Raw genomic sequence first — 18,450 nt, 5'->3', positions numbered from 1 at the left:
CACGGCTCCCCAGGCCCAGCAGCACCCCCTCCCCCCGGCAGCCTGACAAGTTCTGAAGGTTCTTCTTGGCCGATAAGAAGCACAAATGCAGAGCAGTGCCCACAGCTCACCTGCAGGATGTCCCTGCCACCTCATCCACTAAGGAACCAGCTCAGACATACAAATCAAGACCTGATGCTGAAGGGGGCCTTCCAGCATCCCGTGTCCTGCTTTCCCTGTGTCTCCCACACAAAGGAAAACACCCAAGCTGGACAGAGTGGGGCCTGGCCAGAGGTAGTGGGCAGCAGTCCCATCTCTTAGGCATGCTGAGGCCCCGGCACTAACCAACCCAGACCTGCCACCACTGACCCTCATCCAAGCACAGGACAGGACCCACGCAGGGACTGTCAGCTCCCTAACTGGCTGTCCTGGTCTGCCTTCTCGGCTCCAGTGCCATGGGGATTGGCAGCACTCTGTCAGTGAACCACACAGCTTCCTAAGGTGTAGCTGGAGGTCTCCTGGCACACAGGACAGACGCAGAGAGCAAGTGTGGGACATGCTAGCATTTTACTACCCGAGTTCCCATGCCTGGGACCAGTATGTGTCCGGAGCAATCCACACAGCTGCACTTACACAGCTGCACGCTGGGAAGGGGTTGGGGCGGGGAACAGGCAGGGTTGGGCTGCAGCCCAGCCTCGGGTTTTGAATGCAGATTGCATAGCTTGGTGAGACCCCGACTATTTTTTTTTTTTTTTTTTTTGCACCTTGTCCTGGGCGGCAGCTGGGGGTCATCTGGCCAGCATAGCACAGTCTGTCACCTCTGTTAGCTGTCACCCTCCCAGGGGTGACATTTCTGGGTGGGGAGTGGATTGGAGTACAAAGGTGGTTAGGAGAGTCCCTGGGAAGGTACTTCTCCAGTCCCCTCTTCCCTGGTTAGGTTTTTTTTTGAGGGGGATTTTTGCTTTGTTTTTGCTGAAAGGGCCACAGGAAATGTTCATAGGTGTAGACTCCCCAGAGGCCCAGGCTGCTTTTCCATGGAGCTGGGAGCCATCCTCTCGTGCACATAGCAGGGCTGGTACACACCCTGGGCCACCTGTGTCAGCCAGCTGAGTCCTCAGATGCGGATGTGGAAGGTGCTGGAAAGAGAGAGAGAGAGCAAGTGAGCAGGCCTGGGCTGTACAGGTCAAGGCTCCTGGTTGAGAGCTGAGCAGGGACCCAGGCGCCATAGCCTGGTAGGGAAGAGCACACACCAGCAGTTTCAAGGGGGGAGGGAGAACGGACCGTCCAGGGGTTCAGCTCTCCATCCTCCCCCCCCATCATCATCACACCGGGAAGCCCTTAGGATTGTCAGGAAGCTGGGCCTGGCACGTGACAACCCATGCTTCCTGTCGTACACGCCACTGCTCACAACAGGCAGGGGGGCGGGGGAGGCTGCCTGGCCATGGCCCCACCTGCAGTGCCTGGGCGGGGGGCGGGGGAGGCAGGACCTGAGGAAGTCGGGGGCCTTGGCGATCATGTCCTCAAAGTCGGCGAAGCCCAGCTTGCCATCACCATCCAGGTCGGCCTCCTCGATGACCTTGTCACACACCAGCACCACCTCGTCCTCATCCAGCTCTGACTTGGTGAGCCGTGCCAGTGTCAGCTCCAGGTCCTCCTTGCAGATGAAGTTGTCTGTGTTGAAATCTGCCAGGCCGCCAGAGAGAGAGAGAGAGAGAGAGACAGATACACTGAAGCGGGGCATGGGGTCTCCCCCACGACCCCCCTGGGAATTCTTGCCCTCTGCTTACTTCTTCCCCACCCCCTCCAGCTCCCTGACTCCTGCCAGCCTCTGGAGTCCCCCAGAGTAACTCCAGGCACAGTCTGCAGCAAGGGGGGGCACTGGCTCCTCATCCCCAGATAACAGGCAGGAAAGGGGGGGACTCTGCATGTTCACAGCACCCCCATACCTCGCAATGCACTGGATGTACAGCCACACCCCCAAAACAGGCCTCAAAGCTGGGGCTCCCTGGGAACTGTGAGTTCAGGCCACAGAATCCTTTTGTCCTTGGGTACTTCCAGAACAAAGGAGAGCAATGCCCCAGGAAGGCCGGGGTTTGGGGGACACTGCAGAGCCAGCCATGTTCCACATCCAGCCAGAGGTGCAGCCACCTTCTGCAGGGCACAGCATGGAGGTGCAGACCCATGGGTACTGTCACAGCCACCCCAGCACTCAGCCTAGCTACCCGGCCTCCCTTGGCACAGGCTCTGCCATCTGCCTGGGGCATCCTTCACAGCCAGCTCCTGTTGAGAGTCAGCCCTGAGCTGCAACACCAGCTCCCAGGGCTGGGAACCTCCTGGATATAGATTCCCCACCCCGCCTCTGCTGGCTCACCGGGCAAGCTGTGCAACGGTACTGGGCCATGTGAGTGGTCACTCTCAAAGCCAAAGTCATCAGGCGGAACATCCACAACCCCCACCACATGGACAGAGAAGAGGGGTAGTTGGAAAGGTTGCCTGAGACCGCACACCCAGCCCGAGCCCTCCTCAGTATTACTGCTGCAGGCTCAAGTGCCCACCTCTCATGATGGGTCTCTGCCCTGGCCAGAGGCCTCAGAAACACCTGCTGGCCACCAGGTTCCCAAGACCCCAACTGCCTTTTCCCTATCCCAACCCCCCAGTCTGGGGCAGCAAGCTGGAAGCATGGGGCAGGGGGAATTGGGGATCTCCTTCCTATGCTCTTATCCTGACCGTATGCTCTGGGCTCCCCATCTCCAGCAGGTGACAGCCCCTCCCAGGAGTACCAGCGCAGCGGCATGCACACCTGAGTCTCAGCCAAATGGTCTGAGATAAGAAAATGGAAAGACAGAGCTGGGGGTGCCCTGGCAGCTGGAGGTGCCCAGGACAGCTTTGCACCCCAGCTCCTCTAGCCCACAATGGTGGCCTCGGCGTCCCCACAGGCTGGACAGGCTTTCAGTGGCTGACGCACCCTTCGGCTGTGGAAGACACGTGGTACCTGGCGCCCTCTGGTGGCTGGTGAGACGACAGCCTGAGGGTTGACTGGGGGATGGGGAGGAGAGTAACCGGGATGTCCATTCCCACCAGCAAGCTCTGGGGACTCGTTACCGTAGATCTTGAAGGCATAGTTGGCTTTCAGCTCCCGGGGCGCCGACTCACACAGCACGGAAAACATGTCCACGAAGTCGTTGAAGGTGAGGTTGCCATCGCCATCCTCAGAGAAGGCTTCCACAATCCTCTCCTTAAAGGGATTCTCCTGCGGGGAAACGGCCATGACCATCGCCCAGTGCCGCAAGCCAGCACAGCCCTGGGCCAGAGGTCCAGGCCATTCTGAGCCTCCACTTCCCTGCCTGGAAAATGGGCATGGCCGTCACACACCAACTAACTGGGGTTGGGGGCGGCTCTTAGAGGGGTCAGGGAGCTTGAGTACGAAGGTGGGGGTATGACGCTAGTGTAGCCATTGTTATCACATCATGTCATACCACACCATGTTGCATCACATCACATCATGTCACATCACATTGCTTTATCATACCATGTCACATCATGTCATATTATACCAGGTCACGCCACAGCACATCATGTGATACCACCCAGATATGCAGGTTGTGTAGAGCCCCTCACCCCCAAGGGACTCTGCAGGTACTGCCTCATTTGAGTCATGAGGTGCCAGAGGTGGAAGGGTTAGTCCCATGGCCCAGAGCAGCACACACAGGGGTTCCCATGCGCAGGACTCTGTCCCCAGGAAGGGAGGTGACAGCCCCAGGCCCAGGCAGCTGTCAGTTCAGGCCATGTCTGGACAGAACCACAGGCAGAAGGCGCGTCCCTAGGGGCCCAGTAAGTTGACCAAGACATGCAGCAAGGGCCACAGGGCAGGGCAGGTGCCAGGCAGGCATCCACCAGCTTCTTCCTCCCACATCATGGCTCTCGGTCCAGCTCGGGGACAAAGCCCAAGATTCCTGCTCACGAGGGCCTCACGGCCTCTGGTGGCCCTCTTGAGCCTGGCCTCCACGCCCTCTCCTAACCAGGCAAGCAGGGGCCTGTAAAGGGCTGAGCCCGGAGGGTCCAGAACTGAGCCCGGGTGCTCCGTGACTCCGGGAACTGAGGTCACAGGGCACCCACCCACATGCAGGTGAGCACTTGCAGGTGCCCAGCCTGGCTCATACCCGCAGCTCCGGCATCTGGATGATGAGGCTCATGGGCACGTGCACGATGGGGCTCTTCCTGTAGTCCATGGGCACCAGGTTGGGGGCCAGCTCGTAGAACCGTGCGTGCAACCTGGAGGGGGAGGGTTAGAAAGAAAAGGGGAAAAAAAGCGCTGGTAGGGGGTATGGCCCAGGTGAGGGAGACACCTGCTCCTTTGGGGGCCTGGAACCTAACACTGGCTCCCTTGAAAGTCCCTGCTTCTCCTCACTCAAGTGCCCACTGTCCTGGCAACAGACCCTAACCTAGAAACTGTCTCTAGTTTCTACTCCCACACACCATATCAGAATGTCAGTTTAAGTCCTGGCTACTCTGCTGCTGATCCGGCTCTCTGCTAACATGACTAGGAAAGCAACAAGGGATGGCCTAAGTACTTGGGCCCCTGCACCCACAGGAGAGTCCTGGAAGAAGCTTTTGACTCCTGGTTTCAGTCTGGTCCAGCCATGACTGAATGAGACCATTTGCGGCCGCAACAGCAGATGGAGGACCTTTCCTTCTCTCTCGTTCTACCTTTCAAATAAATAAGTAAGTACTTATTATTTTTTTTTAAAGTTATGCATCATCTGTTAATGCAGGTGGTCCCTGGGAAGGGGGAGAAGAGAGGGATGACAAATTAGGGACTAACTTTTACTTATTACTTTGTTTCTGAATTGTTTAAAACGATTCAAAAAGATCACTGAGTTTCAAACAAACGTAACTTGGTTTTTAAAATTAAAACGTGAAAGTCTTAGTAGAACAGAAACAAAGGAATGTTCTGCTTAACCCTGTACACGAACACGGGTCCCAAGTCTTGCAGGCAGCATGCCACTCGGCCAGATGGACAGGCCACGTCTAGCTCACTGTCCCTACACTGCGGCCAACAGGGACAGCTCCCACCTCAGCGGCTCTGAGCAGCTGCCTGTGAGCAGAGGCGCACCATGTCTCTGCTGTCCAGTCCGCCTGGAATTCTATCCCCAGCCAGAATCATTGGCTCAGATGACGATTCCATTTTCAATTTTCACAGAAGATTTTTTTTAATCTTTATTTGAAAGATAATTACAGAGAGGAGAGACACAGAGAAAAAGATCTTTCATCTGCTGGTTCATTCCCCAAATAGCTACAACGGCCAGAACTGAGCCAAAATGAAGCCAGGAGCTTCTTCCAGGTTTCCCATGCGGGTTGAGGGTCCCGAGCACTTGGGCCATCCTCTGCTATTTTCTTAGATGCATTAGCAGGGAGTTGAATCAGAAGTGGAGCAGCTGGAACTTGAACCTGGGCCTATATAGACTGCTAGCACTGCGGGCAGAAGGTTAACCTACAATACCAGGAAACTGACACCCTCTGTTTAATTTCTTTTAGACTCCACTACATTTTTTATAGCTCTCCTACTTATTTTTTAAAAAAAAAAGATTTATTTTTTATTGTAAAGTCAGATATACAGAGAGGAGGAGAGACAGAGAGGAAGATCTTCTGTCCCATGTTTCACTCCCTAGGCGGCAGCAACGCCTGGAGTCGAGTCAATCTGAAGCCAGGAGCCAGGAGCTTCTTCTGGGTCTCCCACGTGGGTGCAGGGTCCCAAGGCTTTGGGCCGTCCTCGACTGCTTTCCCAGACCACAAGTAGGGAGCTGGATGGGAAGTGGGGCCGCCAGGATACGAACCAGCGCCCATATGGGATCCTGGCACGTTCAAGGCGAGTTTAACTGCTAAGCCACGATGCCGGGCCCGCTCCTACTTATTTTTACAGTTTGTCCTTACTAAGAAAAAGCAACTTCAAGTGTATGACAATTCAACACGTTCTGACTTTTTGATAAACCCATACATGAAAAAAATGCTGGGGCAGGCATGTGGCCCAGCAGTTCAGTCACTGCTTGGAATGCCCACACAGTGCCTGGGTTCAAGTCCCAGCTCTGCTCCTGACTCCAGCTTCCTGTTAGTGTGTGCCCTGGGGGGCAGCAGTGATGGCTCAAGCAGTGGAGTCTTCTGTTGCCTCCAGGGAGACCCGGATGGAGTCCCCACCTTCTGGCTTTGGCCTCATCCAGACCTTGCTGTTGTGGGCATTTGGGGGAATAAACCAGTGGATGTAAACTCTTTTTTCCCTGTCTCTTTCAAGTAAGTAAACTTTAAAATAAAATAAGTAAAAATGCTTAAGCAAGATACCAGCACAAAAATTACCAAAAGCTTAGCAGGCATTATATCTAGGTGGCAGGATTATAGGCCCTAATTGCGGTGTGTGTGTGTGTGTGTGTGTGTGTGGTAGTGGTGGTGTTTTTCCTTTAGCTGGCTTTATTTTTAAATTTTTGTACAAACATCATGTATTACAGGTGTAATTAAAAGTGATTCCATAATGGGGGCAGGTAATATGGCTAAAGAGGCTAATACTCCACCTGCAAGCACTTGCATCCCATATGGACACTGACTAGTGTCCCAGAGGCTCTACTTCCAATACAGATCCCTGATTTGGGCCTGGGAAAGCAGTCAAGTATGGCCCAAGTCCTTGCGACCCTGCACCCTTGTGTGTGGGAGACCTAGAGGAAACTCCTGGCTCCTGCCTTTGGATCAGCTCAGCCTCAGCCATGGCAGCCATTTGAGGAATGAACCAGTGGATGGAAAATCTTTCTGTCTCTCCTCTCCATAAATCTGCCTTTCCAATAAAAATTAGTTTCTTTTTAAAATATAGCAAAAAGTTAAAAAAAAAAAAAAAACAACGAGAAAATAAACAATAAGGTTAACCAACAGGCAAACACTTGGGACACTGGCTAGCTGGGCCTCTCATTCCGGAGGACAAAGGCTGCATTCTGGCTGGAGAACAAAATCTTATACTGGTAGGCAGGGGGTCAGGGGTGGGGAAGGTGCTGAGTGGACACGAGGGGAAGGGGCTGAGTGGACGCACTGAGCTCCCGCCTACAGAGAGCAGGTGGATGTACCGGCCCACACAGGCTCAATGTAGGGGGTGCAAAAACTGCGCCCAGGGAAGTAACTAGATCTGCCGGGAGGAGGAATGAGGGACGGTCCCTGGGTTACCTGTGACTGGTATCATTGTCCCGCTCAAGTTTCCTCCTGACCAGCTGCAGGTGCAGGCAGCTCCAGTGGGGAGGGAGAGGCCCAGCTGCTGCCTCTGGCAGGTCTTTGTGTCTTGGTCTCTCTGGGCTTTAGACCCCAAACTCTGCTCCCTGTCCCTGAGCCAGGGCTGGGGCCAGGGGCCCCCTTGGAGGGAGGTGATGTGCAGTCATCCAGGCCACTACCCACTGAAGCTTGATCAGCAGGCCAGAGAAGGCCACGGGGCTGAGTGTGGGATGAGCTATGATGGCCACACCTGGCTCCTCCACGGGTGCTGTTCTTCCACTCTGGGTTACTCTGGCTGCCAGTGTGGCCACTGGAAGCGCTGAGGGTGCCACGTGGCAGGGACTGGGTCCAGAGCTCTTCTCTGCACAGCAAAGGTCTGGTCCCTGGGATTTCTATGATTGCCAATCCAGAGGTGGAGCCTGCATGAACCAGTGTGGGCCAGGATAGGGCTTCAAGAAGCAGTGTCCACCTGCCTTCAGGAGCCCAGTCCCCCCCTTTGCAAGACCTCAGGTTTGGCCTCGGTTCCAGTATTGAGCTCAGAGCATGGGTGCGGGCGGTGCTGAAGGGACAAAGTCCAGCAGGTCAGGGCCGTAGGAGAGCCCCTCAGATACACTCCAAGGCCTCTTATACTGGATCAGACTCCTGGCCTGACCACTGAGCCACTCCCCTCACTGGTGTGCCAACCTGCGGAGCATGGCACAAGGACACAATCCTGCTTCCCCAAGGGTCTCCCTGAGGCTGGCACAGCTGCTCACCCTGCCCTCCTTCATCCACCTGCTCTGTGCAGCTTGCCAGTGCCTTACAGGTGCCAAGTCTAATGACAGCTACATGGGAAGGCTCCATCCTTGTCTGACGGCAAGTGCATTGGAGTTGGGGGAAGCTAGGTCCACAAGCCCTCGAGGCCCCAGGAAGCTGTGAGAGTGTGGGAGTGAATGTCCAAAGGAGACGTGGTAGAATCGGGCTGGGAGGGACCAAGCTGGGGGATGCAAATGGGCACCATGGGAGAGGGATGGAGGAGCATGCGCCAGAAAGGAAGTGGTGGGGAGGGGGCCCTAACAGAGGACAGATACAGCCTGGCTGAGGACTCCGGACTAGGACTCCACGAGGTTAGAAGAAGCATCTGAATCCCCAGGAGTGACATTCTGAGGACCCCCACCTGCCTGCCTGTCCATAAGGGAACCCCCAGCCCACGTTGTCTTTTCCCAGCACTGCATCTCGTGTTGTGATTCTTGTGGTCTCAGAAAGGAGGGAGGGTAGAGCTATAGCACGAAACTAAAGCCCAGCTCAGAGACACCAGCCCGGAGGCTTGAGCCCTTGTCTGGCCTCGCTGAGTGGCAGTGCAGCCCGGGCCCTGGGCAGAGTGGTGAGCGTAAGTCCCTGGGAAAGCAGCCCCAGCCGCAGCCCCTGCTCACCCACCTACATCCAGGGCAGGTGATCAGGGGCTGCCTGGCTTAGAGTGCCACTCGATAGCCCAGACAGGGGCCCAGCACGCAGCAAGACCTCCTGCTCAGCTTGCTAGCAGGAGGGGGAGCCAGTGGAGGTGTCAGGTGCACACAGCAGCCCAGGAAGTGGAGTTCTTCCTTGCCCATTCCCCACCATGCCCCGCCCCCAATCCCTCCTTCTCCCCTCAAAGGAGTGAGCAGGACGCAGCACTTACTTGAGGATATCCTTTTTGTTGAAGAAGGTGCAATCCTGCAGAGGGAAACATACACACATACACAGCGGTCGCATGGCCCTTGTCCCACCCTCCGACAAGCCTCCATGCCCTGGGGCCTCCCAGGCAGCTGGGAGGAACCCAAAGACAAGGAATTCTAGAAGGCTTGGAGAACATCTCTGGAAGCTTCTGAGCCCCCTGAGCTGGGCCAGGGGAATGCAGTACATGGGCTGAGGCCAGGGCTGCTGGTGAGTAGATTTTCACTGGGCTCCCGGTGATGGGGAGAGAAGGTGACAATGATCATATCATCTGAGTACCGCCATCCTGGTGTGTCCAGCAGGCTGACCCCTGCTCACAACTCAAAACAGCCTGTTCAAGGAGTCAGCCGCTGCGCTGCGGGTCTGTGAAGCCGCCACCACCGGCCACACAGCCAAGCCTCGAGGGAAGTGCCGTGTGAACTGCCCAAACGTGAAAATCATTCCCACTTTCCCACTTTTGCCCACCATGGTACTGAGAAGGCGGCCTCAGAGGCACACTGCAGTACCCAGAGCCCATGGGGTCTTCCGGGGGCCATATGCAGGGCCAGCTCTGCCAAGGGCAGAGCAGAAGTGCAGGCAGTCAAGCCGGCCCTGGATCAGCCGCTCCTCCCCCCCAGCCTCCCCACGCCGCCATTGGGCACCAGGAGAGTGACGCTGTACTTTGGGGAGGATCCCCCCCCTCCCCAGAGGCACACAACAGCTGGAATGCCACAGCAGCTGGGGGGATTTCTGGGCCCCATTGGTGTGTCCTGAGCCACCTGCTGCTTCCCATGGTACCTTGTCCTTGGAAACACAGGGACTTCTTGTAGGCTGGGGCCAGGGCAGGGAGAATGGCTGGCTTTGCCTTTGGCTATGGCTAGCAATTCTGTAGGGCCCAGGAAAGATTTAGCAGGATTCCCGCTATACACGTACACGCACACACACGCACACACACACACACACACACACACACAGCGCAGGCCTAGTAGGGTAAGACTCAGGTTAGTGCCCCGGGCGGCTGATTTCTCCACAGACCTCAATCACCTGCTGAAGAGGGCAGGTGTAGTGTCACAGAGTTAGATTCAGTCTCTACTTGTATTACTGGTGTCCCACATGGAGAGCCCGTTCAAGTCCTGGCTACTTCTCTTCCGATTTCAGCTGCCTGCTCAGGCGCCTGGGAAGGCAGCAGAAGATGCCACAAGCGCCTGGACTCTTGGTGCTCACCTGGGAGACCCCAAAAGAATTCCTGGCTCCTGGCTCTAGCCTGGCCCAACCCTAGCTGCTGCAGCCATTTGGTGAGACAAGCTCAGCAGAAAGATGATATGTCTCTGTATGTATCACTCTGCCTTTCATAATAAATGACAATAATTTCAAAAATTTAAATACTAAGGGCCAGTGCTGTGGCAGAGCCGGTCAAGCTGCCCCCAGCAATGCCGCATTTTCACATGGCCATTCTGGCTGCTCCACTTCCCATCCAGCTCCCTGCTTGTGGCCTGGGAAAGCAACAGAGGATGGCCCAAAGCCTTGGGACCCTGCACCCACATGGGAAACCCTGAAGAAGTTCTTGGCTTCAGATCAGCTCAGCTCCGGCCATTGCAGTCACTTGGGGAGTGAACCCGAAGATAGATCTTCCTCTCTTTCTCTCTCTGCCTCAGTCTTTCCAATAAACAAATGAATCTTTAATAAATACATAAATCTTAAAACCCTCTATCAGGTACAGGCAGTCTGGCCAAGCCTTCCAGCGGCAGACTTCCCTCACCTTGACCCTGATCTCAGACACGCCCCTCACAGCAGGTGCCTGGGCCAAAGGCACCAGCTTCCCCAGGCAGAGGGAGGGCCAAGCAGGAATGCTAATTCTCAGGCTCTGTCCTGAGAAACTCTGGGGAGGACACAAGAAATCTACATTTAAAAAAAATATATTTGAAAGAAGAGTTACAGAGAGAAGCAGAAGCACAGAGACATTTTCCATTCACTGGCTCACTCCCCAAATGATCACAACAGCTGGTGCGAGGCCTATCCAAAAGCCAGAAACCAGGAATTTCTTCTGGGTCTCCCTTATGGGTACAGGAACCCAAGCACCTGGATCATCCTCTGCTGCTTTCCCAGGCCATAAACAGGGAGCTGGATGGGAAGCAGAGACTAGAACTGGTACCCATATGGGATGCCTATGTTACAAGTGGAAGTTTAATCTACTACGCCATGGCACCAGCCCCAGATATCTGCATCTTTTTTTAACATCCATCATATGTATAACAGCTAAGTACAAACTTAACATCAAAATTTCTTTCTTTTTTTTAAGATTTATTTATTTTTATTGGAAAGCCAGATATACAGAGAGGAGGAGAGACAGAGAGGAAGATCTTCCATCCAAAGGTTCACTCCCTAGGCGGCTGCAATGGCTGGAGTTGAGCCTATCCGAAGCCAGAAGCCAGGAGCTCTTCCGGGTCTCTCACATGGGTGCAGGGTCCCAAGGCTTTGGGCCGTCCTCAACTGCTTTCTCAGGCCACAAGTAGGGAGCTAGATGGGAAGCGGGGCCACAGGGATTAGAACCAGTGCCCATATGGGATCCTGGTGCGTGCAAGGACTTTAACCACTACGCTATCACGCCGGGCCCAACATCAAAGTTTCTATACTGTTACATCTTGTTTAGCATTAACAGTCATAAATTGATAAAGTTTTTGGGGGGCAAGGAAATTAAGCCACTATTTAAACTTTGCAGTATATAGTGATTAAGCATGGTTTTATAGAACTTTGCATTTTCACAATTGAAGAATAGAAAAGTTTTAGGCAGGTGAGCAGGGAAATTCCCAACAACCCAGTGAGTGAGGAAGAATTTAACTCTACATCCCACCTAGTAAAGTCCAGGAGAAGCAAATAGGGAGCCTGACCAGTAAGCACAGGCTGAGCGATTATAGGCTAATTGGCCTTTTCCCTGGCTGTTCCAGCCTTTCTCTTCCTATATCTATGTCTCTCTCTGTCTATCTGAAAAGCCAGATGGGAAGCTTGATCAGTACAAGCTGCGTGATTATCAACTAGCTGACCTTTATTAGTCTCTGTCTATCTGAACTAATTTTGGGATTCACAAGCAACCCTGATGGTCGGTGTAAGAGAGGCCTGGGGCCCAAGGCTAGAACTAGATAAGGACCAGAGAAAGCTCCTCTCCTGAGTCCAAAATGAGATTTGTAAACCCTTTTATCTCTGAGTGCCACCCGGGGCTCCTGGCTGTAGTTCCGATGTCACCAGACCCTATGAGAGAGTTTGGGGCTGCTGTCATCCCCTGTGGGAAATCCAATAGGAAAAGAGTGACCTCAGAGTTCTCAGCCTCCGAGGGCATTCATATTCCCTGTGATCTCCTAGGCAGTCAGGATACAGTTCCCGGTGTCCATACTGACAATCCTCCATGAAGTATCCATACTTCTGTGGCGAATGCACTGGGGAGGCCTCCGGGGGTCTCCGGGACTAGGATACAGACCTCCTCTTGTCCTCCTGTTCCACCCTGAGATCCCCTCCTGCTCTGTACACACAACCTCCTTTTAAGAGGGTGTCAGGGTTGTTCTTGGATCCTACCACACATAAAAAAATCTGCATTTTAAAGGAACCTTCCAAAGATGCTAACCTCTGCCAAAGTGTGAGGTCGTCTGGTCTGGGGCAGCCACCTGGGGAGAGCTATTCAGGAAACGTGCCATACACCTGACCCTCAGCAGGCTCTCATTCAGGCATCAGTGATCTTGACAGCCACCTTGCATGTGGCCTAAGCTGCACACCACATCAGGTGATGCGTGACCATTCACCTGGCACACAGGCTTCTGAATAAGCCCATCACCAGCCCACAGGGGAAGCTGACATCTCCCCACTCCTGAGACAGGCCAACTGAGGCTTGGTGAAGTAGAACAGCCGTGCCCTGGGACTGAAGGTCACGCCTGAGCCCTTCCTGATCACAGCCCCCAACTGGCTCCGCTCCTCACTCCAGCTTCCTGCTGCTGCTCACCCAGGGAGGGAACAGGTGACAGCTCAAGTCCTGCTGCCCATGTGGGAGATGTGCACGCACCTGGTCCAGTCCCAGCTGTTGCGGGGCATTTTGGGAGTGAATCAGCAAATGGAAGATCTCTGTCTCTCCCTGTCCTCTTTCAAATCAATAAAATATATAAAGATGGGCCTGGCGTGGTGGCCTAGCAGATAAAGTCCTCACCTTGAACGCGCCGAGATCCCATATGGGCACCAGTTCTAATCCCAGCAGCTCTACTTCCCACCCAGCTCCCTGCTGGTGGCCTGGGAAAGCAGTAGAGGATGGCCCAAAGCTTTGGGACCCTGCACCAGCATGGGAGACCTGGAGGAAGTTCTTGGCTCCTGGCTTCTGGCTTCGGATAGGCACAGCACCAACCGTTGCAGTCATTTGGGGAGTGAATCATCGGACAGAAGATCTTCCTCTCTGTCTCTCCTCCTCTCTGTATATCTGACTGTCCAATAAAAATAAAATAAATCTTTAAAAAATAAATAAATAAAGATGACATAGCTTGCCAGCAGCACAGAGGAAGAAATCCTGCTGGCCACACACAGTCTTATTTAAACTTATAGGAAGAAGCCATCCTCCTTCCTGAGCCTCCCATCTGTAAAATGGAATAGTGGGGGCCAGTGCAGTGGTGTACCAAGCTGATCCTCCACCCTGCACGTGCTGGGATTGTGTATGGGCACTGATTTGTGTCCTGGCTACTCTACTTCCCATCCAGCTCCCTGCTTACGATCTGAAAAACCAGTAGAGGACAGCCCAAGTGTTTGGCCCCTGCCACCTATGTGGGAGACCCGGATGAAGCTCCAGGTTCCCAGCTATGGCCTGGCCACTGTGGCCATCTTGGAAGTGAACCAGCAGTGGAAGATTTATTTTTCACTGCCTCTTCCTCTCTTCAAATAAATATTTTTTTAAAAAGTTTTCAGAAAACAGAAATAAAAATCAGTTTGATTTAAAATTTTTTTAAAGTTTTAATTATTTATTATTGCAAAGTCAGATATACAGACAGGAGGAAAGACAGAAGGGAAGATCTTCCATCTGATGGTTCACTCCCCAAGTGGCCACAACAGCTGAAGCTGCACCAATCTGAAGCCAGTAGCTTGGAGCCTCTTCCGGATCTCCCACATGGGTGCAGGGTCCCAAGCCTTTGGGCCGTCCTCAACTGCTTTCCAGGCAACAAGCAGAGAGTTGGATGGGAAGTGGAGCAGCCAGGACATAAACCAATGCCCATAGGAGATGCTGGCACTTACACGTGGAGGGTTAGCCAGTTGTCCCAAAGTGCCAGCCACCATGCCTAATTTTTTCATCATACATATCTTCTACTTTCTTTCTGAAAATCTCTTGTATGCATGAATTTCAATCCTTTTGTTTTTGGCATCCAAATTAACTTCTAGGGTAGGCATTCAGTGTAGTGGTTAAGACACTGTTTGGAAAGTCTGCACAACACACCGAAGACCTTGTGTTGGGGTTCCAGATCCCCTCCATCCTGGTTCTAGTTTCCTTCAAGGAGCACCCTGGGAGGCAGCAGTGATGGCTCCAGCACTCAAATCCCTGACACCCTCAGGGGAGACCTGGATGGAGCTCCTAGCTTCCAGTGTTGGCCTGCCCCAGCCTGGGTTGCTCTAGACATTTGGGGAGTGAGCTGGCTATCTCTCAAAGAAAAATCGACTTAATCTTTTAACTGCATTTCCATGTACCCTCAGACTCCTCAGAGAGCAGAGGATCAGAGCCTCAGACACAAGTGCCAGCTCCAGGCAGGGTGGTGAGACGTGGCAGGGACCTGGTGGACCCTAGGACCCAGGCAGCTGGAAACAGGACAGGCCGTGTTTGCCCAGTGGAGAACCCTAGAAAGCTCCCCAGGTAGGACTTGAGCCCTGCTCCAAGCCTGCATGCGCTCTCTCCCCTGCCCTGGAGGCTTACCAAATCCTTACCTTTCTCCAAAGTTCTTGCAGGGGGCTCCCTGCTTCTGCATCCCACACTCCCCGGGAGCCAAGCTGTAGCCCTTAGCTGCTAGAGAGGAAGCAGCTGGCTGCCCAGCACAGCAGCCCTGCCTTGGTCACTGCCAGTGACACAGTGACAAGTGAAGTCCACAGGAGTCTCGGGGGCTCCACTCCACAGCCCAGACACACAGGATGGCTGGGTTGGTGGTCACTCCCTGTATAAAGGTGAGACCTAGAAAGACCTAGAAGGTGGGTCACACATAGCCTCAAATGCCCTGCTGCCACCTGAATTTCAGGAGTGCAATCTGGAGTTCCCTGCAATCCTACAGAAAACAGAACTTACTCACTCATTCTTTCATTCAACAACATCCTCCAAAGCCTGGGCAGAGGCCACCCAAGGAGGGAGCAAGAAAGAAAGCCCTAACCACTCTGAGCCCATCACACTTCCTGGGATTATGAATGCACCACAGGCACATGGGTACCTCCCAGATGAACGCTGGTGGGTCAGCGAGGGGAGACTGGGCCTGGGTGGAAGCAGATGAGGAGGGGAAGGAAAGACAGCAAGAGAACTGGCCAAGGCAGCATGTGCTCAGTTAGAAAAGGAGCTGCCCTGTCCTGCTGGAGGTCACTCCAGAAAGCGTGTGCAGGGTCACCCATTCCCTACTGCTGGCCAAGGGCTGGCTGGCTGGGGAGGCAGTGGAGGAGGGGAGTGGTCTTAGGTTTCACGGCTCTCATTTCTCCCTCCCCTGCCCCCACCAGCCTGGTGAAGGATGAGAACCCAACACTGGCATCAGCTCCAACGGGTAACCCAATGCCAGGCCAGTCTGAGTAGGAACTCAGGTTCCCCTCCCCCACAGCCTGCCTGGGCCTACCTCCAAGCTTTCTTCAAGCTGTCTCCACCCCTCAGGACCTTCAATACCTCCCTAAGGGTCCCAAGTGGACAACAGCCCACCCATTTTCCTGGAGCCTAGCCTGGGGTTGTCCTGGTTCTGACCCTTGCAGGCAAAGCAGAAGCCCCTCATCCGCTGGCCTCTGCTCCTGCCTACTGATGGCTGCGACTGGGACACGCTCTAACACCTGCTCCATACTGCGGATGTCAGCACCTGTCTCCTTGAGCTGTGGTACTCATCACCTACCTCCAGCCAAGCCAGCACCTCCGTTTCCTACGAGAGCCTCTGATTGGGCAAGGCTCTGCCTGACTCCCCAGCCTCAGTTCACTCCTCTGTAAAACAGAGTTTAATAATCGCCCTCCCCAAGCTGATGCAATGATAGGATGCAGAGAGGGCATCCACCACACACAGCAGGTGCTCCCTAAACAGGACCCTGTTCTTCCTCTTCCTGGGTGGTGGTGGGGAGAACTAGGAAATGATCAACAGCCAAGGCTTTGCAGAGGGGCAATTTAGCTTCGCTCACATTAGAGGCCTCACCCTGCCCACTTTCCTTTGCAAGGGTAAGCACTCATGAAGGCAATAGGCCACTATGGAGACCCTGGTGGGGGACCTTTCACCCAGGTGCCCAAGGGACCCATCACAGTCCCGTCCCCCTGTGCCTGGAGGCACACAGGAGAAGGGAAAGAAGCGTGGCAGAGCTTGGTGAGTTCAGAGGTCAGTGTTGCCAACTGTTCCCAGCGGGCTCGATACAGGGCTCAGGGCCAGCCTGGAGTCCCCTGGACTTCATCCTGCTACCACAGAGAATATTTTGCAAGGATGGGAGGCAATGGGGGGGGGGGGGAGGTAGGAGGTTTCAGGTTTGAGTAATTTGCCAGGAAGCCCTGAAAAGGGGGAGGTCGGGGTGGGTGGCAGGGCCAGGGCAGGGAAGCTCCTGGGCGTCCCGCTCCAGCTCTGTACATGCATCTGAGGGCTACAGCGATCCTGATCCTCGCAGTCCAGGAAGGATTTCAGCCCATTTCTGGGAATGGGGCAGGTGCCGACCAGGCGGGACCAGTGAGAATCGGGTACATCCCAGGGACAGGAAGTCAGACCAAGGCGCACCTTGGAGAATCTCCCAAAAGGGAAACAAACTCGGCAACGTGGGGGGAGGAGATCCCGGGGCCAAGGTCACGCTGAACGCCCAGGGAGGACTTGCACCGGTGCTGGGAGGCCTGGGCGTCCTGCGGGCGCGGCGGGCTGGCTCACCTGGTAGTTGTCCAACTGCTCCTCGGTGAAGATGGTCTGCTTGTTCCCCATGGTGGCTCCGTCCTCGCGCGCCCGCCCGGGCGCCGCCTCCCATCCGCGCCCGCCGGACCCCCGCTGCCCTCGCCGGCCCCGCGGCGGGCAGCGCGTCGCCCGGCGCCGGGACCCGCCGCCTTGCCCCGCCTCGGCCCGCGCGCGGCCCGCCGGCCGGTGGCGCGCGGGGTAGTCGGGCGCCGCGGAGACTCCGCCTCCCGTGCGCCCTGGGTCGCGCGCCCGTCGCGCGCCTGGGGCCCCGCCGCGGGGTGCGCTGGCGGGGAGGCACTCCCAGCGCGCGCGGCTGCCGCGGGGCGCCCCGCGCAGGGAAGGACCCGCTCAGCGCTTTCGATCGGCACCGGGGAAGGATCAGGGCGTGGCGCTGGGACCGTCCCCTGCTGGTGTGCCACGGGGCGAGCCTGCTCCCCCTGGCCCCGGGACCGTGGGGGTCAAAAGCTGGCATGTCCTCCTCTCATTTCGTGACCTTGGACAAGCTCATTCTCCTGGCCCAGTTCCTCCTGCTGAAAAGGAGGGAATTGGCCACCAGGGCCCAAAGCCAGAGTGACTGAGGCAGCGGATCCTGACCATCCTGACCGTGGTCCAGGACTAGGATTTGGCATGTCCAGAGAAGTGTGACAAGGGCCAGGGTGCCCGCTGGGGGCACGTGCCTTGTCCGGAATACGCCATCTATCTGGCCTAGTGGTTTACTTGTTGCTCCAGATGCTCCTATTTCCAAATGCGAATGCCTGGGTTCAGCGCTTGCCTCTGCTTCTGATCCAGCTTCCTGCTCTTGGGAAACAGCAGGTGATAGTGCAAGTCTGTGCCCCTGCCACCTCCTGGGCTTTGGCCTGGCCCAGCCCAGGCCGTTGTGGGCATTTGGGCAGTGGATTTACTCAGTGGACCAGCACATGGGAGATCTCTGTCTCAACTAGAGAATAAATATTTTTGACAAATACGGTGGTTTTTGTTTTTTGTTTTTTTTTTTTTTTTTGTCCTTCATTAGACTAGAATGTCTGGAACCCCAGAGGAGGCTCTGAGGCTCTGAGTGAGTGAGTGAGTGAAGGTTGGGGCTTGAAAAATCTACATTTCTAACAAATTTCCTACCTCCCACCATTACACCGTTGAAAATCTTCAAGCTGACTTTTGTGGGGTGCCTTGGGATTAAGTCGTTTTCTCTCCTTCCTGGAACTGTTGGCTGGAACTGAGAACAGCAGCCTCCAGCTACATAGGCCATGATGTTTAAGTCACAGGGGTCCTCGGAGACATTCAGTTGCTGTCCCATGGGCAGGAAGCAATTAAGTGACCCTGGGAGTTGTCCAGCAGCCTTCCGAGGCCACCTCAGCCTTGTTCATTCACAGTGGATGCATGCTGCAAGGCCCCATATTCCCAGAAATGCCAAGGATATGAGAGAGTTTGCAAGGCCTTCAGAAAGCTCCAGCTGTGCCTCCCT

General features: G+C 54.9%; 1 protein-coding gene across 2 annotated transcripts; it reads right to left on the bottom strand.

The window, feature by feature from the left end:
• Nucleotides 1-929: 929 nt before the first annotated feature.
• Nucleotides 930-17,051, bottom strand: CIB2 (calcium and integrin binding family member 2). 2 transcript variants are annotated; one of them, XM_040968966.1, is made up of 6 exons: nucleotides 16,971-17,051; nucleotides 8,876-8,910; nucleotides 4,140-4,251; nucleotides 3,082-3,229; nucleotides 1,467-1,662; nucleotides 930-1,115 (listed from the first exon to the last, which is right to left on the bottom strand). In XM_040968966.1, exons 1-6 carry the CDS (start codon nucleotides 17,019-17,021, stop codon nucleotides 1,094-1,096), a joined length of 564 nt encoding a protein of 187 aa, XP_040824900.1. In that variant the 5' UTR covers nucleotides 17,022-17,051; the 3' UTR covers nucleotides 930-1,093. The 2 variants fall into 2 exon arrangements, with proteins under 2 accessions (XP_040824900.1, XP_040824901.1); XM_040968967.1 differs by lacking the exons at nucleotides 4,140-4,251; nucleotides 8,876-8,910 and having other exon boundaries at nucleotides 16,971-17,021.
• Between the last annotated feature and the right edge of the window lie 1,399 nt (nucleotides 17,052-18,450).

Source organism: Ochotona curzoniae, unplaced genomic scaffold (genome assembly GCF_017591425.1).
Source record: "Ochotona curzoniae isolate NIBS_2020 unplaced genomic scaffold, NIBS_Ocur_1.0 scaffold_4701, whole genome shotgun sequence".
Classification (NCBI taxonomy): domain Eukaryota; kingdom Metazoa; phylum Chordata; class Mammalia; order Lagomorpha; family Ochotonidae; genus Ochotona; species Ochotona curzoniae.
This window is presented reverse-complemented; position numbering and strand designations above follow the sequence as displayed.